Source organism: Mytilus trossulus, chromosome 1 (genome assembly GCF_036588685.1).
Source record: "Mytilus trossulus isolate FHL-02 chromosome 1, PNRI_Mtr1.1.1.hap1, whole genome shotgun sequence".
Classification (NCBI taxonomy): Eukaryota; Metazoa; Mollusca; class Bivalvia; order Mytilida; family Mytilidae; genus Mytilus; species Mytilus trossulus.
This window is the reverse complement of record NC_086373.1, coordinates 89620078-89642982: the sequence shown is the minus strand read 5'-3', so window position 1 is coordinate 89642982 and position 22905 is coordinate 89620078. Positions and strand designations below refer to the sequence as shown.

The 22905-nt window shown below is 32.0% G+C and overlaps 2 protein-coding genes across 4 annotated transcripts; both read right to left on the bottom strand.

Moving 5' to 3' along the window:
• Positions 1-1224: 1224 nt before the first annotated feature.
• LOC134689724 (uncharacterized) lies at positions 1225-17838 on the bottom strand. Of its 2 annotated transcripts, none has more exons than XM_063549699.1 (2): positions 17754-17838; positions 1225-3753 (listed from the first exon to the last, which is right to left on the bottom strand). In XM_063549699.1, the coding sequence occupies exon 2, from the start codon at positions 3567-3569 to the stop codon at positions 2616-2618; it is 954 nt and encodes a 317-aa protein (XP_063405769.1). In that variant the 5' UTR covers positions 3570-3753; positions 17754-17838; the 3' UTR covers positions 1225-2615. The 2 variants fall into 2 exon arrangements, with proteins under 2 accessions (XP_063405769.1, XP_063405764.1); XM_063549694.1 differs by lacking the exon at positions 17754-17838 and adding an exon at positions 14960-15041.
• On the bottom strand, positions 15777-18644 carry LOC134689707 (uncharacterized). Of its 2 annotated transcripts, none has more exons than XM_063549676.1 (2): positions 18489-18644; positions 15777-17688 (listed from the first exon to the last, which is right to left on the bottom strand). In XM_063549676.1, exon 2 carries the CDS (start codon positions 17668-17670, stop codon positions 16717-16719), a length of 954 nt encoding a protein of 317 aa, XP_063405746.1. In that variant the 5' UTR covers positions 17671-17688; positions 18489-18644; the 3' UTR covers positions 15777-16716. The 2 variants fall into 2 exon arrangements, with proteins under 2 accessions (XP_063405746.1, XP_063405753.1); XM_063549683.1 differs by lacking the exon at positions 18489-18644 and adding an exon at positions 18222-18319.
• Positions 18645-22905: the final 4261 nt, after the last annotated feature.

Genomic DNA, 22905 nt, shown 5'->3' with positions numbered 1-22905 from the left:
GATAATATAGAACTATACCCTAGACAACAGACGGAAACAACAGATGATAATATAGAACTATACCCTAGACGACAGACGGAAACAACAGATGATAATATAGAACTATCACCCTAGACGACAGACGGAAACAACAGATGATAATATAGAACTATACCCTAGACGACAGACGGAAAAATACGTTACAAAGGGTAATACATGTATATAACTATCCCTTAGACGACAGAGGGAAACAACAAAGGGTAATAAAGATCTATCACCATAGACGACAGACGGAAACAACAGATGGTAATATAGAACTTTCACCCTAGACGACGGACGGAAACAACAGATGATAATATAGAACTATCACCCTAGACAACAGACGGAAACAACAGATGATAATATAGAACTATACCCTAGACGACAGACGGAAACAACAGATGATAATATAGAACTATCACCCTAGACGACAGACGGAAACAACAGATGATAATATAGAACTATACCCTAGACGACAGACGGAAACAACAGATGATAATATAGAACTATCACCCTAGACAATAGACGGAAACAACAGATGATAATATAGAACTATACCCTAGACAACAGACGGAAACAACAGATGATAATATAGAACTATCACCCTAGACAACAGACGGAAACAACAGATGATAATATAGAACTATACCCTAGACGACAGACGGAAAAAACGTTACAAAGGGTAATACATGTATATAACTATCCCTTAGACGACAGAGGGAAACAACAAAGGGTAATAAAGAACTATCACCACAACAGAGGGTAATATTTTACTACAAAGTTAACTTGAGATGCTGCCCTCTTACGAATGGTTACAAGACCGTATAATAGGAAACATTAGTGGAAAGACAATCCCGCATAAATAACAGTCAAAGTCTAATATTGACACACCGACCAATATAACATTGCATTTTTCATTTCAAATTTCTGCTGTAGACTGGAACAGTATTCAATACATCATAGTGACTGCAAAGTAAATTATTCATCTGAGGATAGACCTTAGCAAGCAGAATCCGATTAAATACTATATTAGTCTCTACACAAACATATAATAAGATCCAAAGGGTATCATATACAACAATTAAACGTTTGCAATGTGTCACGGTACCAATCTTTAAAAAGATGTAAGAGAGACTTTCAATATTCAATATAGACAGACAGACAGTTTTGCATACCAATATAAAAATATAAAGGATATTTCAGATCTATATAAATAATAATTCTTTATTCCGTAAGCAAATACACAGCTCATAGGATTAAATACATACACAAATTATACAGTTTACATAAACATATACATAAACATATACAGCATTAATATATAGCGGAGTTTGGCATACAATTTACATTGGTAATAAAGGTACAAAACAAAAATCAAGTGTTACGAATTTTCTCTGCCTCGTACAGATATTTACCCAGATTATTTAATTCTTTAATATTTCTTACAGATAGTAATTGAACTAATTTGAAGGTAGATGGGTTTCTGTAATAATATATCTTAATATATTTACTTCTGACATTTACATATTTATCACACTCTAATACAAAATGATATTCGTCTTCGATTACTTTCTTATTACACATATTACAAATACGCTCATTTCTGGAAATATTAAAGTATCTTCCAGTTTCTACATTAAGTGAATGTGAATTGATTCTATATTTAGTTACATATGACTGATATAAACTGTTCAATGGTCGATTCAAATAAAATTGCAAAGTATGTCCATCATGTATATATTGATATAAATAACATTTTAAAGTGTTTTCAAAAAATGACAAGGCTTCGGCTATATAATTATCAACAATTCTTTTTTTTAAATTCATGCAAAAATAATTGACTATTTCCAACACTTTTATATGCTAACCATATATCATTAAATCCATACCTGTTTAGTGTGTCTCTTATTTTACAACTCCAATTGAGTTTGTCATTCGGTTTGACAAAACTAGATTCGTACATATCTTCATAAATACTACTAGTATTCAATATACAATTATTAGATTCTAATAACTTAAACCAATAACGTACCATTCTTACATATCTATTAACATACAATGGTAAACGCCCAAGTTCAAAATACACCATATGGTTCACAGTCGTTTTTCTCACTTTCAAAATTCTTTTTAAATAATACAAATGAAGCGTTTCTATATCAGCTCCCTTATGGAAACCCCATATTTCACAACCATAATTCACAATACTTGTTACATATGTATCAAAAAGGGACATCAAAGTCTCAGTGTTATAACAATCATCATAAATCTTACTCAATAAACAAAATGTAGCCTTTCTACCCTGTTCAGATAGTGTTTTCTGTGTTACAGTAAAAGTACCATTATAGTTTAATAACAAACCAAGATATACAAACTGATCACACATTTCTATCATTTTACCATTCAAATACCATTGTTCGTTCTCTTTCAGTACACCTTTGTTACGAAAAACAACTATTTTGGTTTTTCTTAAATTAATATCAAGACCATATAAAATGAAAATGGAATAAAACTTCTACACACTCAACTGATTTATTTTACATATCGACTTTAAAAGTTTATTATGTTAGTTGTTAACTATGTTTGTAAAACGTTTTGTTTCAACTCTCCCTCCTGTATAAATGAAGCCGATGCATAACTTCACATGTAGATTTATGAAATATTAATTTTTGGTCACAAAATCCAGGTTTTACATATTTTTCAGCAAGTTCAAAACGATTAGATGCAGCTGTTTGCACAATTCTATCATTATCAGATTTAAAGTTTATTTTATCCTTATATACAGACAACCAATCTCCCATAGAGTTACCGCCATAGTTAGTTTCTATCAATTCGTCCTTATTTTTGCATTTTCTTTCACCACAGTAAGTCCTATTAGAAACAAGGGAGATTAGATCTTTTCCTAAAACTAAAAACATTTCATCAATTCTGTTGTCAATGTCAACATGTTTTTCTTTCCCGTGTCTCCAACCATAATAAAGATTTCCAGATTTCAAAGTATCTAGTCTGTGAAACATTTCAGGTACACATATAAAAGCATCGTCGTCTATTTTTGCTCCCATTAGTGCGTCTGGATATACCTTATGTATATATTTCCACCACACATATATTTTCTCACCAAATTTAACAGCTCGACCATGATGGGACACATTTAAATACACTATGTCATGATTCAATGCATTTTCTTTGATTGACTCAGAAGATGGCTCGTCTAATAAAAATTTGTACGTTATTTTGAAAGGTAGTACCTTGTGTAAACGTAGCATTGTTTTGATCCAAGTACCTCTTTGGGTATCCCGAAAAAGAATATTTTTTCCTCCACTTAAAATCCCCAATACAATATGAGATCGGCTTTCTTGTGAAGTTTGAGCGTTTAGTTGTTCAGCTTGATGACTTTGTGAGATTGTATTCCTTCCATTAATAGACTTGATAGTCGCTATTTGGTTGAATTGTAAAAACGTTATGTAGAGTAGAAAAAATCCAGTCACTATATGCGGAAGCCATAGTTTGTATAAACGTTTCAGACCATCGATAAACATACTTCCCATGTTCATTTCGTAAACCTGGTAGCCATTTAATAAATAAATACAGAATTCTAGGTGGATTATTTATTATTTATCAATATTCGCCTTAACCTTAATGATCCTTTGTGAGAACAAGTTCGGTCTCGAGTTATCTAAGATTGTTTTTAACACATTCTTATAAGGCTAATCCTTTATCTCGGTAAATGCCCTGGATCTGAAATGGATTAAACAATAGATCACAATATCAATTGGTTTTGTAATAACAACAAATAAAACTCAATTCTATATTTGCATTTTTCAATAAGTTATTCTATAAATACACAATAATAAAAAAAAAAAAAAATAACATTTTTGTTAATTAAATCCCCTGTTTTCAATAGCAATTGACAGTATAGAAGGTGCATTAAGCTTAATGTAATTGTTGTAAAGCTAAGGGGCATATTCAACAAAATTTAGAGCAATAAAATCTTTGAGTTTGATTAAAATGAACAAGTAAATAAATGTAATATTTCATTTCGTTAAATTCAAACAAGTATGACCGGACAATTTGGACTGTGCAGTGTGAAATTCGTTTTTAAACATTTTATTAATCCAATTGTTTCAATGTATTTTTTCATGTGTTGCATCTATTTTATCATTTTTGACTGTCGTAAATTAAGCCTAAGTGTTATACACGGATTAATTAAGTGTCACAATCTTGGACAAAGGACTAAATTTCATTTAGTGTATTCATTTAATTATTTATGCTCTATGCCAGTTTGGACTATTATTTACCAATACATGTCGGACACTAGTTCCTCTTTTAATCTATTAATTGTTATTTTTGTTTGGCATCTGTTTAATCTGAACAATTCTTTAACTGCCTGTGCTTTTATATATTATAATTGTTATTGGTTGTATCTTAAATTACATTTAGTTTGATGTTTGTTGTTGCTAAAATATGAGCTGAAGGAGCGAAATATTCCTCCTTAACTTCCCTATTGTCGGGACGTTGTTTTACCCGGCTATACAATCACAAATTTCCGTTTCTATTATAACAATTTTGGGGCAATTTCTTCCTTGAACAAATCCTTAAATGCATTTTGAATCAAATTAACATTAGAAGCAGGTTGAAGTTAATAACCTAGACGATCATGGACGGCTGTGCCATGATCTGCCATGTAGAAAACTTATTTTCAGCGGAATAGCACATCCTTTTTTTACGGTGATGTTGTTTACCGAGCCGAGAAACTTAGATATGATCTGGGTAAACTTATCAATCCTTTTATAAACTTGTTCTAAAATCTGGCTTATTCAACTCTATAATTGGATCTTTCAATTTGTTAATTATTGGTATACATATTGAATTTGTTATCAGGTAGATAAAAATCATAATACTTTTGTTTAACACATACGCACATTCACGGTACTACAATCTGTCGACACCTATATTTTGGTTTTTGACAATGCAATGTTTTTCCAACTGTAAAATCTTTTGATGTATTAGATTTCAATCCCCTATATTCAAATGTACATTGTGGACTAAGTGTGTATTTGCATTCCAATGTAAAGAAAAATACTACAAAACAAAATGTAGGTCATTGTAGTAAATCCAATTATATTAAATGGAATGCTGCCAAACAAGACGAGTTTGTCGAAGCTATTTTTAGTAGCCAATTGTCATTCGGTGAACTTGATACTATTTTTAACGATGAATGTGAAGGCAATCAAGTGAAACATATTATTGATAAAGCGGTGAACAAAATTGGTGAGATATTAACGCGGGCATAATACAGTGACCCGAAGAATCCCGACAATTACTGGGCTATTTCTTTAGTGTCATGTCTAGGTAAAGTGCTTACTTCAATCTTAAACACAAGATTAAATATTTTTTCAGATGATGAGGGTTTTATATCTGGATCACAAGCAGGTTTTCGAACTGGATACTCTACGCAGGATAATATTTTCATTATTTATTGTTTGGTTACACTATTTTTATCAAAGAAAAAAAAATTATTCTGCACATTTATAGATTAAAAAAAAAGCATTTGATACAATTTAGAGGGCAGGGTTGTGGCAGAAATTAATTAAAAGTAACATGACAATTCAAAAATTTAAAAACTTTTGAAATTTTAGATTTTTGGAATTTTGATCAAAGTTTTAAAATATCAAAATTTCAAATTGTGTTAAAAGTTTTGAAATTTTGAAATTTTAACCAAATTATTAAAATATCAAAATTCTAAATATCGTTTATAAATTTGATAGTTTAGGAATTTGAACAAACTTTTAGAATACTAAACCTAACGTGCAATTTTAATTATTTTACTTTTTGAAAGTTTGATTTTTTAAATGTTTGATTAAAATATCAAAAATAGAAAAGGGGCAAACAGAGGGATATCTGTTAAAAGCGAAAGAAATAAAAGCGGAACGAAACGAAACATTATGAATTGAAAACATACTGATACTTAAAAGATTATGTATGAAATTAAACGCACAGACGGAAAGTTGTAAGCGGTAAAAAATTGGATGACAAAATTAAAAATATTTCTCAAAAGAAGATAATTCATTTAACAAGAGTGCACACACTGAAATGTCTCGCCTTCTTTACTAATCATTGCTATTATGTTGACAGTCCTAAGTATAAAGCTTTATTACAACTGTCACATAAACTTAACATTAACAAAGATACCTAAACAAAGACCAATGAACAATGAAAATGAGGTCAAGGTCAGATGAACCATGCCAGACAGACATGTACACCTTACAATCATTCCATTCAACAAATATAGTAGACCTATTGCATAAAGAATGAGAAAAACAGACCAAAACACAAAAAATTAACTATAACCACTGAACCATGAAAATGAGGTCAAGGTCAGGTGACACCTGCCAGTTGGACATGTACACCTTACAGTCCTTCTATACACCAAATATACTAGTCCTAATGCTTATAGTATCTGAGATATGGACTTATAAAAAAGAAGATATCGTATGATTGCCAATGAGACAACTATCCACAAAAGACCAAAATGACACAAACATTAACAACTATAGGTCACCGTACGGCCTTCAACAATGAGCAAAGCCCATATTAAATAGTCAGATATGAAAGGCCCCGATAAGACAATGTAAAACAATTCAAACGAGAAATCAAACGGCCTCATTTATGTAAAAATTAAGCGAAAAACAAATATGTAACACATAAACAAACGACAACCACTGAATACCAGTCTACTGACTTTGGACAGGCACAAACATAAATAATGTGGCGGGGTTTAACATGTTAGCGGGATCCCAACCCTCACCTAACCTGGTACAGTGGTATAACAGTACAACATAAGAACGAACTATAAAAATCAGTTGAAAAGGGCTTAACTCATCAGATAGACAAAAAATACAAGTGGAAGTGGCAGGGTACTTATACATCCAGACACAAAAAGACACAATGAACAAATCGGAGAGTACTCGCAGTTATCTGACAGCTAGTTCAAAGCCACTAACAACTAATAAACAAGAGTGCACACACTGAAATGTCTCACCTTCTTTACTAATCCTTGATACTATCTTGATAGACCTTAATAAAAAGCTTTATTTCAACTGTCACATAAACTCAACATTAACCAAGAAAATGAAACATTGATCAATGAACCACGAAAATGAGGTCAAGATCAGATGAACCATGCTAGGCAGACATGTACAGCTAACAATTCTTCAATACAACAAATATAGTTGACTTATTGCTTATGAATAAAGAAAAAACAGACCAAAACACAAACACTTAAAACTTAGCAATGGACCGTGAAAATGAGGTCAAGGTCAATAAACCTGCGTAACCGACATATAGATCATAAAATATTTCCATACACCAAATATAGTTGACCTAATGCATAAAGTATAAGAAAAATATACCAAAACTAAAAAACTTAACTTTTACCACTGAACCATGAAAATGAGGTCAAGGTCAGATGATACCTGTCAGCTAGACATGTACACCTTACAATCATTCCAATCACCAATTATAGTAGACCTATTACATATAGTATAAGAAAAACAAACCAAAACACAAAAACTTAACTATAACCACTGAACCATGAAAATGAGGTCAAGGTCAGATGACACCTGCCAGTTGGACATGTACACCTTACAGTCCTTCCATACACCGAATATACTAGACCTATTGCTTATAGTATCTGAGATATGGACTTGACCACGAAAACTTAACCTTGTTCACTGATCCATGAAATGAGATCAAGATCAAGTGAAAACTGTCTGACGGACATGAGGACCTTGCAAGATATGCACATACCAAATATAGTTATCCTATTACTTATAATAAGAGAGAATTCAACATTACAAAAATTCTGAACTTTTTTTTTCAAGTGGTCACTGAACCATGAAAATGAGGTCAAGGACATTGGACAGGTGACTGACGGAAATTTCGTAACGTGAGGCATCTATATACAAAGTATGAATCATCCAGGTCTTTCACCTTCTAAAATATAAACCTTTTTTAAGAAGTGAGCTAACACCACCGCCGCCGCCGCCGACGGATCACTATCCCTATGTCGAGCTTTCTGCAACAAAAGTTGCAGACTCGACAAAAACCAGACGTATGGCTCTGATATCGACCATTTTACTTGCTGGTCTTTCTAGCACCCATATTTTAGGAGAAATAGGAGTAACAGTAAAAACTAAACAACTCGCAGTAGGTCAAATAGTATGGTTAGGTTGGGCATGTATATATATTTTCTACTGAACTCTAAGCAATATAAAGGCGCAATACACGGTGTGTTATCTCTTTTGATTTCAATTTCTTACTTTCTGCAATCATGTTGGCTAAATAATATACATGTATCATTTCATTTACGCTATGAACGATCATCTTAAACGTGTTAATCTGTTCTTTGTAAGTTGTTGGCCCTAAATATTCAGCTTTTGAGCGTTCCGTAAGAAGGTCGATCAGGAAAAGCGCTTCATGATACTGAAAGCCCAATTAAGATTGTGCTAGTCCACACTGTGGGAGGTTTTTAATCTTATTTACGCTGAAATTAAGAGTACTAAGATTTAATATCAGTAAATTGGAGCCGCAAGATACTGTTACAAGGTATCTACAAAAACTCATCATAGGTGGATACCAGGATATAAATTTTGCCGGTTTTTGCGCCAGACACGCGTTTCGTCTACAAAAGACTTATCACTGACACTCGAACCAAATTGTTAAAAAGGCAAATAAAGTCAAATAAAATACTACATTAAGCGACCATCTATGCATTTGAAGGTCTCGGCATTTTGAAAGTTAAATTTTTTTTTCAAATTTTTTTTTCACTTGATACTACCACTAAAGGCGTTGATAATTGTACATTAAAATATTCTGATCCCCAATTTGATGATATGATATTCTGTGCCAGCAGAGGACAAAAGACAAATTCTCCATGCCTTTTAGTGTTAAATTTTGAACCAGACAAGTTGAAACATAGCGATGAAAAACAAAACTTAATAAAATTGTTTTTTGTATTAAGGGATATTATTGTTCCGTATTTACATTTTGTTGTTTTGACATTTTAATTTATCATGCGACAATCGACTCTGAGCAAACTAAAAGAACACATGTACATCCAGTCAGAATGGAGCGCATAAAGAGAAGCCACACTGTCAGCTGCATGATGGGTTTTTCCATTTTTGGCCATACACCAATGTTGCTCTCGAAAAACCAGTACAATGTAAAAGGCTAAATTTTAAGTAAATAATTCACCTACGGAACGCTGAAACTGAAATTTGAAATTCAAGAAAAATAAGAGCCGAAATAATTGAAGAGGTGTTTGGCCGAAGTGAAGCTAAAACATATCAAAATCCATCTACAAGGGCTACTTTGTCCTAGGAAGTTGAATCATACGTTGCTTTGTAATTTGCATGTAAACAACCTATTTTAAATTATCGATTTTTTGTTGCCAGTGACAAATATTTCATGAATATTCCGGAACAAATTAGCAATAATTGCAACAGGGAGAGAGTGTGCATAATGAAGACACATAAAACCTTTCAATTAGTTCAATTGAGGTCTGGAGCTTGCGCATGGCAGTAGCTGCTAGACTTATATATAGTAGTCCTTTGTTAATTATTATCATTGTCATTTTGATTAGTTTCTTTTGTTTCCTATTCTGACATAGGACTTGTATTTCCTATTCAAGTGCATTTACTGTTCGCATCACTGTGTGTTTTTTATTCTTTATTGGTTAGAGGTATAGGGGAGGGTTGTGATCTCACGTAACATGCTAAACCCCGCCGCATTTGTGCGCCTGTCACAATCCAGGAGCCTCTGTCCTTTTAAGTTTTGTATGATTTTAATTTTAGTTCATTGTTATATTTCGGAGTTTAGTATTACGTCTATAATCACTGAACCAGTACCCTTATTTGTCTAGGTGCCAGCTGAAGCACGCCTAGCACAACCGTATCATTTCTTAAAACTGAAATAAATTATAAAAGGCAACAAATTATCGTCATGCAATCGATAAAAAAGAAAACAAAACGTTTTAAGTTGCATGCGACCGAAGCGCTTTTTCTGGATCTACCTTCATCAGGAACGTCATAAAATAATACTATTTGGTTTACTGCGAGTTGGTCATTTTAACTGATACTTCTAAATGTTGGGCACTGGGAACACCAAATAGCTCTGAATTATTTATCTCAAACTCTAACCTTATATAAGAGATGTAAATCAACTTAGCTGATTCCGGTTTAAATAGGTTTAATTTTTTTTTTATAGATACACAACCTTAAAATTTCAGGATACTGTTAATCTATGTGATGTCTAATATTTTTCATAAAAAAACACTGACTTCTTCTTTTCATTATTTACTTTGTTATTAAAAATAATTTGATAAAATGCTATTTATTTATAACTAAGAATGATTCTTTTCCGAGCCGTGTTTACATCAGTGTTTACAGGTATCCCTCATTTCGCCCCTTATCTATTTTTGATATTTTAATAAAAAATTTATAAAAAATTAAACTTTCAAAAAGTGAAATAATCAAAATTGCACGTTAGCTTTAGTATTTTAAAAGTTTGATCAAATTCCTAAACTATCAAATTTATAAACGATATTTAGAATTTTGATATTTTAATAATTTGGTTAAAATTTCAAAATTTCAAAACTTTAAAACAATTTGAAATTTTGATATTTTAAAACTTTGATCAAAATTCCAAAAAAAAAAAAGTTACACGGAACATCAGCCTGTGAAAATTGGTAATGTTTATTTCTCTCGTTACTCAAAAAATAGAAAAGAGATGTGATCTTTTGAAAAGATAAACAAGTATTCAGGTTTACTCTGTTCGAGACTGTAAAGAAATCTATACTTAGGGTAAACAAAACCAACACATACTGCAGTGGTAAATGAACTTTGTAGATTTCCAACTTATTTTTAATCTAATACAAGGGATGTCATCCACAGGCACTTCAGAAGAGGACACTGAAGCAATTCTAAAAGATTTTATTAAGAGTGAAATTCAAATAGAAGAGGAAATACATTTTCATGTTGTCCATAGACTTAAACCAAAACAGGACAAGAGTCCAAGGGGCATAGTAGCTAAGTTTGAGCGACGTAAAGACAGAAATATGGTGCTTAGTGCTGCAATTCAAAAGCTAAAAAACAAAAAGCAATTTGTTGTCCATGAACAATACCCTATCGAAGTAATTGAGCGGAGGCGAGAACTAGTTCCCATACTGAAGGATGCCCGAGCTAAAGGACACACGGCAGTTCTAAAGGAAGATCGACTATATATAGATAACAAACGTTACTATCCTAGGCCAACCAGACAACATCCCCCCACCTTCTGCTGCAATGGACCAAAATGGTGAATAATACAGATGTACAAGAGGACAGAGTAGTGACATTGACAACAAAGATATTAATAAAAACAATAAATGTGTGAAAAATGATCTTAATATATTTTACTTGAATGTTTGTGGTTTAAAATCTAAGTTGAAATTTAAAGAATTTACGGATAATATACTAAACTATGATATTTCAATATTTGTAGAAAGCAAACTTGATAATCTAGATGTCCTAGATGTCCCAAAAGGTTATACATATGTAACAAAAAATAGACAAAAAATGTGTAAAAAATCGGGTGGTATAGCAGTTATTTTCAAAAAAAGCTTAGAAACAAGTTTAACATTTTTATCAAGTGAAAGTCAATTTGTACAGTGGATGAAAGTAGCAAAAAGCATTTTTGGTTTGCAAAATGATGTAATTGTAGGCTGTATTTATATACCACCTGAAGGTTCGAAATATTCAAATTTAGAAGCTTTTGATGAAATTGAGAATGAATTGATGTCTCTTAAGAAAGTATCAGATGTACATACGGCTCTTATTGGCGATTTTAATGCCAAGACAGGCATTCTGAATGATTTTGTATTAGCTGATGAAACTCTATTAGATATTTTTCACTTAGACACTGACAACGAAATTATTTCATATATGTTAGATTATGAAAATCTGAAGTCTTATAATATTCCATTACAAAGAGTGACACAGTGTAGTTGTCAACCTAATTCTTATGGGTATAAATTACTAAATTGCTGTAAAAAATTAAATATGTATATTGCTAATTCCCGTATTGGTGTAGATAAAGGTGTTGGTAAAACTACATGTAAAAATACAAGTGTAGTAGATTATTTATTGTTATCGTCAAAGCTTTTTTCACTAGTCAAAGAATTTGAAATACAACAGTTTGATCCACTGTTATCTGATGTGCACAGCGCAATACACATTACATTAAAATCACAAAGTACGTCACATAATAACAACTCTGTTACGCCAGACCAAACACCAAAAACAAGGTGGCATGATAACAAACGAAACCAGTTTGTCAATACAGTTCATAACAAAAAAGAACAGTTATCGGCAATACTAAACGACCTTCACATTTTACACTAGTGATCATTGTACTCAACACGAAATTGACAAAGTTGTTGATAGTATTGGCGAAATACTCGTATCATCTGCGAACGAAACTTTTGTTAAAAACCCACGTTCTACAACACAAAGAACTAACCAGAAACCATGGTATACAAAACAGTGTTACGATGCTAGAAAAAAATTTCACAAAGCAAGAAAACAATACAACTTACACAAAAATGAAACAAATCATAAAAAATTACTTGACTTTAGCAAACAATATAAGCAGATTACAAATAAAGCTTACAATGACTATCAATTTAATCTTGAAAGCAAGATTAGAAATACGGCACAAACAAATGGCAAGGAATTCTGGAAAATCTTGAATAACTTTAATAAAAAGAGTAAAGATGATCCAAACATTATATCTATGGAATCTTTGTACAATTATTTTAAGGACTTAAATATGAATGATATGGATGATTGTAGTAATGATATAGATGTTAACCTTCATGATATGTCACCAGAATTAAATGAATTATTGAATAATCCTATGACTGTTGATGAAATAAAAAATGTTGTAAAGAAGTTAAAAAATGGCAAATCTGCCGGTCAAGATGGTATACAAAATGAATATATTAAAAAGTTAAAAACACATTAGATGATATGATGCCTATATATATTTCGCTATTTAATATTATTTTAGACACGGGTCTTGTACCTGAGAGCTGGGGTATGGGAATAATGATTCCTATTTTCAAAAATAAAGGATCTAAATTAGATCCTAGTGCATACAGGGGTATAACTCTTAACTCCTGTCTTAGTAAAACATTTACAGCCGTATTGAATTGTAGACTAAACACATTATCAGAGGAAATTGAATTAATTTCTGAGGCCCAAGCAGGGTTTAGAAAAGGCTTCTCAACTGTAGACAATATATTCATTTTACATGCCCTTATATCACTATATTTTTCTGCAGGAAAAAAACTGTTTTGTTCGTTTGTAGATTTTAAAAGTGCCTTTGACACAGTCTGGCGAATGGGACTGTGGCAAAAAATGCAAAAATCAAATATTCAGGGTAAAATTTTTAAAGTTATATATAATATGTATCAAAATATTAAAACATGCATAAGGAAAGGAGACGAAGTCTCAGCGTTTTTCAGTTGTGATGTAGGAGTAAAACAGGGAGAGAATTTGTCTCCTTTCCTGTTCTCATTATTTTTAAATGACCTTGAAAGTTTCTTGTTGGACAACAATGTCGATTGTTTAGAAAAGGTTTATGCAAAATGTGAAGAAGAATTGTCTTGTCTTCTTAAACTCCTAATTATCTTGTATGCAGACGATACTGTACTACTGTCTGAAACAGAAGAAGGTCTTCAACAGGCCTTGTTAGCGTTTGAGCAATATTGTAATTTATGGAAACTTCGTATTAATACAAACAAGACAAAAATTGTAATATTCAGCAAGAGAAAATTTAAACCAAATATTGTATTTAATATTTATGGTGAAAATATTGATGTACAAGATTCATATTCATATCTTGGTGTTATGTTCAATTATAATGGTAGTTTTTGTACTGCTAAAAAGAAATTATTGGATCAGGCAAATAAAGCATTGTATGCTTTACTGCAGAAAATAAGAAATTTGTCAATTCCATTAGATTTGCAATTAAAGTTGTTTGATTCACTTATAACTCCAATTCTTGTTTACTCAAGTGAAGTATGGGGATTTGAAAATAAACAGGGTATAGAAAAAATACACTTGCAGTTTTGTAAGAGAATTCTCAATTTAAGAAACAATACTCCTAGCTATATGGTATATGGAGAACTTGGACGTTCTCCAATGGAAATTGTCATTAAATTGAGAATGGCGTTATTTTGGAACAACCTTTTATCCAGTGGTAACAAAATATCTAGTATTTTGTATAGACTTATGTTTAAACTTCACGAGAGTAAGCAAGGACATTTTAAATGGATTTCTTATGTTAAATCTATTTTTGATGAAACAGGGCTTAGTTTTATATGGAATGATCAAATGTATATGGATAACAATATTCTCAAGTCTATACTAAAACAGAATTTGACTGACCAATTTATTCAAAATTGGTTCTCGCAAATTAATAGCTCATCTCGGGGGGGAATTTTATGGACTTTTTAAACATGAATTTAAACTGGAACCATATTTACTTAGATTGACTGTAGCTGATAGATTATATATGTGTAAGCTAAGATGCTCAAATTTAAAATTTCCTATAGAGACAGGAAGATGGGCAAAGATCCCTAAACAAAATAGAATTTGTCATTTATGTAACCTTAATATTGGTAACGAATATCATTATATGTTTACTTGTACATATCCACAAATTGTGGACCTACGCAAAAAATTTATCCCACATTATTACAATACAAATCCATCAGAGATCAAAATGATTGGAATGCTGTCATATTGCAATGTAAAATTATATCGTAATATTTGTAGATTCTTAAAAAACATTATCAAATATCTATAATTATTCACTTTTGAATACATATGTAAAAACTTACATAATCATGACATTGTGTTAAATCCAAATGATAGAGACTGACTGTATATACACATGAATGTGTCACGAGAATCACGTGCATGAATGTGTCACGAGAATCACGTGCATGATTGTTTATTGTGTGTTAGCTCCTGTTGTCGTATATTATATATACATGCTTATCATAATTGTATTGTAATTACTGTATAGATATATCGTCTATTTATGTATGAATGTATATTGACCTCTTGTACACTGTTGTGTCTGAGGATAATAAAAACTTTGAATCTTGAATCTTGAATCTCAGAATTTTTTTTCCTATATACCTTAATATAACACGTTATATTAAGGTATATAGGAATTTTTTTTTCTGAGACAAGTGCCATATTATAGAGAATTTATGAGGTTAATTTCTCCTTTAAAAGATGCATATATATAAACTATAAAACAGCATCGTTGGAGAAAAATTGATCGTTCAAATAAATTTTATGTCGGAATCGATTATACAAATGCAAGACATTTTTATGACTCTTTTACACATTTTTAATAAGTATACCCGAACCAAGATATCAGTAAACTTTTTTAAAAACACATCATTTATATTTATAAACCAAATTTCGGTTCTCAATAAAATATATTTGCAGGTTTTGGCGACTACAGTAGCAATCTTGACTTATTTTTTTCACGGTTTAAAATTTGGTTCAAACGTAAAAATAGACCTGGGTAGACAACAAGGTATATCCAAAACAAACAGAATATGTAATACATATATCTTATGCACTGTCAAAGATGGCGCATACAATCTGTGATTGCCAAAAACAAAATAGAAATCAGTGATATGTTGTTCAGCATTGCAAAATCGTTTTATTTTTTAGTATAGTAAATGTTGATTTACTTTATAAAAATTATAAAAATCACATATAGCATCTTCCTTTGATGACGATTATATAAATTGGCTGAATTTATTCATTAGTAGCATTGTCAACTACATTCCAGGTAGGCAGGTATACCTACGCTGCTACCTTTTATGCTTTTCATTCAGGTGGGATATATACATTTCCAAATACATGTATTTATGTAGCATGTCGGTTAGTTCTAAAGTTATCAATCCCTGGTGTCAGCTGCGTTTGAAATACAATACTGCTATCATTTTGACACGGGAGGGTTTTTTTAACATATTGAACATTCTGTGCCCGACACAAATTTATATATATTATCTATTTAAGATGTATATATATCAAGGTGACAGGTGTCTCATAAATCTTCCTGAACATGCATGAAATATTTGCCACTGGATGTTTTAGCAACCAATAATCAGTCTTATAAATCTCAGAACAGCCAAACTTACTTGTGCATCATCATATATAAAAAGCTGCTTGAATATTTACTTAGTATCCATGTTATAAGAAATTAAAACTATAAAAATATATATAATTGATTTTATTGAATAACATTTAAATTGCTTTAAAATCTTGAATTATTGATGTTATTGAAATGTCAAATGTTTATGTCGTTTGGGACCATTTATTTGAATAAACAGTTTTCTATTTCTAAAGATGAGTATTTAGTCCCGTTAACCACCGACATAGGCGGATCCAGGGGGAGGGCCGGGGGGGGGGGGGCTCGGTCCCCCTTTCTTGGATAAATTTTGTTGATTATATAGTGAATCACTGAAGCATGACTGGAGCGGCCCTCGCCCTTTTTGTCAGTCAGAGGGCCCCCTTAGGAAAAGTTCTGGATCCTCCACTGACCGATAACGTGGTAATTGTATGACTGCAGCTATCCACCGTGATTATTCCATGAATGTAGCTGGTTCATCATTTCACATGTCGATTTATGAAAAACTAATTGTTTGTCACAAAAACCAGGCTTTAAAAATTTCTTATAAATAGCACGAGAATTAGCTCCACATTGCACAATTCGGTCATTATCAGCTTTGAAGTTTATTTTATCACTGTACACAGACAGCCATTCGGCAAGAGAAGTATCACCAAAATCAATATCAATCAAGTCGTTCTTATTTTTGCATTTTTTCTGTCCACAGTAAGTCCTATTAGAAACAAGCGAAATGAGATCTTTTCCTAATACTAAAAACATTTCATCAACTCTGTTGTTTCTGTTAATCTGTCTACTTTTCCCGTGTCTCCAACCATAATAAAGATTTCCGGCTTTTAAAGTATTTAATCTGTGGAACATTTGAGGTACACATACAAAAGCATCATCGTCTATTCTTGCTCCCATTAGAGCGTCTGGGTATACCTTATGTATATATTTCCACCACACGTACATTTTCTCGCCAAATTTAACCGCTCGACCATGATGGGACACATTTAAATACACTATGTCTTTGTGTAAATCATTTTCTTTGATTGACTCAGAAGATGGCTCGTCTAATAAAAATTTGTACGTTATTTTGAAAGGTAATACCTTGTGTAAACGTAGCATTGATTTAATCCAAGTGTTTCTTTGAGTATCCCGAAAAAGAATTTTCTTTTCCCCACTTAAAATACCTAATACAATGTGAGGCCGTCTCTCTTGTGAAATTTGCGTGTTAAATTGTTCAGTTAGAGGTGATATTTCTTTCTCTTCATGAACAGTTGTAGAGTTTAATTGTCGTATATAAAGAACACCAGAAAACGTTATATAGATAAGTAATATTCCAGTTACTATATGCGGAATCCATGTATTGAATAAACATTTAAGACCTCCGACAAACGTACTTTTCTCGTTCATTGTAAAACTGCCAGCTATCTAAAAAAAAAATATATATAGTATATATATATACCATAAGTAAATGTACAGGATTAATAACTTACCAACATGTTTGGTCTTGATTTTCTCAGATTTTTTAACACATTCTTATTAGATCTTATTAAGACTTAAATCTATTGGAGAAAGAGTCTTCCATCGGAAATCAACTAAACAGTATCATAAAAAAATCAAAATCAAAATACTAATAGTGTGTCCAATTGATTATTATGAAATTGGAGTATCTTTTAAGCGATCGTACTAACTCTCAATATCTATAAAATATTGCCACAGCGCTTTTGTTAATTGGTGTATTGGTTATTTTAAACGATTAATAAATTGCAACAACTTAATTACAAAACGATTATTAAAAATGTCGAGTTAAAATCTATAAAAGCTGTTTGAATAGTATAAATACAAATCAATTATATTTTTTATATATTTTTTAAACACAAAAAAGAATCAATGGATTAAGAGATATAATATTGGTACAATAGGGGCTAGATCATTTTATCGCGAAGATGTGAAATGATTACCAATGAGACAACTCTCCATCAGAGAACAAATGACACATAAGTTAACAACAGGCTCTACATACAAGTTTTATATAGCTAGGTGCTATCGTGGTTTAAAATTAGAAAAAAAAACCGGTCGCACAGCTTTAAATGTCGTGATCATAGTCATTATAAATATTGTCAAATAGTTATGAAAACATTATCCACCCCGTATTAACTCCTTTTCAAATGTAAATTACTGAGACAAACGTTTGCATTAAAAATTCAAAATACATTAAGTCAGCATACCTTTATATTATCAAATTCTGTATTTTCACAGAACCATATTTCAATTTAAAATGAATCCAGGTCACGAAGGCGAACGAAAATCAGACAAGCGTGACCTTACATAAACATGAACACCAGTTCTCATTGATTTTGTATATTAAGGACTATTTTTCTATAATTTATTTGTATTTTCTGTTGTCATGGGTTTGGTCTTTTTACAGTGTAAACACAGAATTTATACAAGTGCGTTACAACTGCCTGAAGCACATTTATCAACTTGAAAAGATTAAATTGTATGATTGAAATTGACAAATTTTAATTGAATGGATCTTTATTGCATTAACATAATCATGCTACAACAGATATTAAAAAAATAAAACATGAATTAACAACCAAGAACAATAGTTTATACAATACACTGACATGTACAATAATGAGACTATATTTGATTGTATATTCCATGCATTATTTATTTTTTACATATGATATTTCCATAAGTTGATAGTAAGAGACGTTTTAGACGCTTGTGGTACATACACAAGTTTGTAATTATTTGGCCAAGGACAATAATAATTTGGCAAAAAAAAATGTTCGTTCAGGTCAATAAGCTGGACAAACAAGAACAAAATGGTATTCATCTGAAATAACACACATTTACAGCATTAACATATTTTTTTTTTTATCTCGGAATATTATCGTAACGACCATATTCTATATTTAACTTTAATATTTGATTACGTAAATTTGTCAACAGACAAAAATAACTGTTATAAGAAAGATATTTTCCAATACAGAAAGTTAATTCAAATCTACAATCAAAACTTAAAAAGACAACTACACGACCGACACTCTGCTAACCGAGAGATAGGTCGGTTAATCCACATTGAGTATGCGGTTATATCGGCGGTCAGTCTGTTAATGGGTTGGCTACAGTCTGTTGATCTGGTGTTATCGTGAAAATCTACACAAATTTTTGATTAAAATATGGTCTGTTAATGGGTCGGATGTATAAAACCCGGTCTGTTAATTGGTCTGTTAAGAGTTATGAATGACATAACTAGTATAATTTAATTGCTATATGGGGTGTTATCCGAATAAAGGGATATGCTCAGGATTAGTGGCTAGAATATATGGAAACAACACATGAACAATGAAACATAAGTTTAGACAATGGAATCCGAAAATTGATAGAAATGGTTTCAAAAAGTGTAATATCAAAGTAATATTAATTTCATCAAAGAATGGTCGCACATATCATGTGGATTCTTTTTCTCTACACCACCTTGAAGGTCACTCGTTAGAAAAACAAGCACGTTTACGGACTGCGAGTCGGCTAAATGACTTACGATAGGAATACATCATTACTCGAAAAATAAATTTAATATTATGCATTTATTGTGATTTACAGGAATATAAAATTGTCTTTTTGTTACACATTAAATCAGCACCAAACACACATATAAAAAAAATTACTAATTTCAATTTCTTGTTTAGAACCACGTCTTACCAACGATTAGAAAACAACGGTCATTCCGTACTTGGTACAGACATTTCCTTAGCCTAGCGGCAGAAAATGAGAATGATGACTCGGTACAAAGGAAAATACATACCGGAAATAAACTCCTCATAGATACCAGGATTGAAATTTGATATTTACGCCCTATATTTACGTCAGACACGCGTTTTGTCTACGAAAAAATCATCAGTGACGCTCGAAAAAAAATGTTTAAAAGGCAAAAAACGAAGTTGAAAAGCATTGAGGAAATACAACTAATACCGGCGTCACACATCAGCGTATAGCTCCGGCGTGTTTAAAATCATTTACGCTGTCAATACGCTAGTAATTTTGGATGTATTTAACCTGTCAATCATATTTGTAACGTGTGCAAAACGAGCTTGAAGCGTGTATTGGGCGTACTAGAAGCGTACCTAAGGCTAAGCGTTCATCCGGCGTTCAAGAAACGTATGTTGGCGTATGTTGTATGTTTTTTATGCTGCATAAAAATTTCCTCGGGTTGTAGCGTTCATCAAGCGTATTTACTTTCCTTTAGTGGCTAGAGGTATAGGTGGAGGGTTGATATCTCATAAACATGTTTATCCCCTCCGCAATTTTGCGCCTGTCCCAAGTCAGAAGCCTCTGGTCTTTGTTAGTCTTATATGATTTTTAATTTTAGTTTCTTGTGTATAATTCGGAGTTTATTATGACGTCCATTATCACTGTACTAGTATACATATTTTTTAAGGGGCTGGCTAAAGGACGAGTACGTGTGCGTGAAGACTCAATGATGGCCTTTGTCTGTTGCATGGTCTATGGTCGGGTTGTTGTCGCTTTAACACATTCCCCATTTCCTTTCTCAATTTTTACCTTTGTATTTCGACGTACTTCAAACTTATGAAACGCGCTTTGAACGATTGCTAAGCGTTTCTATGGCGTGCAACTAACGTATACCGACTTTGTCGATTTTCTCTGTACGTTTGGTGCACGCCTGTCTATATGCCAATGTGTGACGCCGGCATAAGGTAATCTATTCCTGAAGTAGAAAAGCCTAAGTATTTCAAAGAAAACGAATGGAATTTAACCAGCTGCATTGCAACACATGACACATTCATAGATGTTACAGACACTGAACAGACAAAAAAATAAGGCTGATTGATAACTTTGCGTAAATAATATATTCATGCGAATTCGAGCGGCCAATCAGTCCATATATCGCTATATTGAAGTGACACACCCTTTTAATGAAATGAAATGCAAAGAAAAAAAATAAAAATAAAAGTGCTCTTTCTATAAGAATACTGTTGCACCGTATTGTAATGTTTTGGTCACAAGTACATCTCATTTTTCTCAATGTGAAAATATAAACTCAAGGTAGTAAGACCATTGTCTTGGCTAAATAACTCTTAACTGACACGATTTAAATTGTCCAACCCATTAACAGACTGTATTCCCAAAATTTTCATTAAAATGTGGTATAACTCAACTTATATAACAATTATGAAATATATATCAATGACAATTATTTTTTCAGAACCGATGTACTATTCTGTGTCCTTTAAATCATATCTAAAAATGTTTTTTAGCCTTTTATCCAAAAAAATGCTATGCGTACAAGCATAAAATTCACATACATGCGCGACGCCTTTTCGTTTTACTTAAAATTGCGCAGGCCACGCAATTTTTTACTGGTGGAAAATGTTCTATGATAGATATCATTTTGTCAGACACTTTTCTTTTTTTGATGTGGTTCTCATAATATGCCAAAAATCTGTATATTTAAGAGAGTTTAACATTAAATTGTGAGTTTTACTCATAACAGACGTATAAATAAAGGCAACAGCAGTATACCGCTGTTCAAAAGTCATAAATCCATGGACAAAAACAAAATCGGGGTAACAAACTAAAACCGAGGGAAACGCATTAAATATAAGAGGAGAACAACGACACAACACCGAAACGCAACACACACAGAAACGGACCAAGCAACAGACAAAACACCACGAGAATAACAAATATAACATCAAAACCAAATACATGAATTTGGGATAGACAAGTACCGTGCCACGTCTTATCTCAATATCTCAAAAATAAGAGAAAACACAAACGACTCAACGTTAAAATGCAACACACACAGAAACGAACAATATTATAACAATGGCCATCTTCCTGACTTGGTACAGGACACTTTTAAAGGGGAATAAAAGTGGTGGGTTGAACCTGGTTTTATGGCATGCCAAACCTCGCACTTTAATGGCAAAGTTAAATATAACATTGACATGACAACATTATATTACTGGACTACAATACAAATAAAAAGGAGAACATATTAGACAGAGAAAAGCATGATTAATAGATAACAAAAAGCATCAGGTTTAAAATTCAATACGCCAAAAACGCGTCTTGTCCACACCGTTGAAGACTCACCAGTGACGCCCAGATATAAAAGATCGAAAGTGAAAAAAGTACAAAGTTGTACAGCACTGAAGATCAAAAGTTGAAAAGGTTTTGCCAAATACGGCATTGTTTGTATGCCCGGGATAAGAACATTCTTATTATATAGAACAATTCATGCTATTGCAAACAGTAAATTTTATCAAATGAATATGAAAGAGATATACATAATGAAACTGAAGTATTAAATAATTACAGAAAACTTAACCCGAATACATAACGCCCAGATATACAAGATCGAAAGTGAAAAAAGTACAAAGCTGAACAGCACTGAAGATCGAAAGTGAAAAAAGTACAAAGCTGAACAGCACTGAAGATCAAAAGTTGAAAAGGTTTTGCCAATTACGGCATTGTTATTATGCCCGGGATAAGAACACTATGATATAGAACGATACATGCTATTGCAAACAGTAAATTTTAACAAATGAATGTATAACCAACCCGATTAACAGACTGACCGCCGATATAGCCGCATACTCAATATAGATT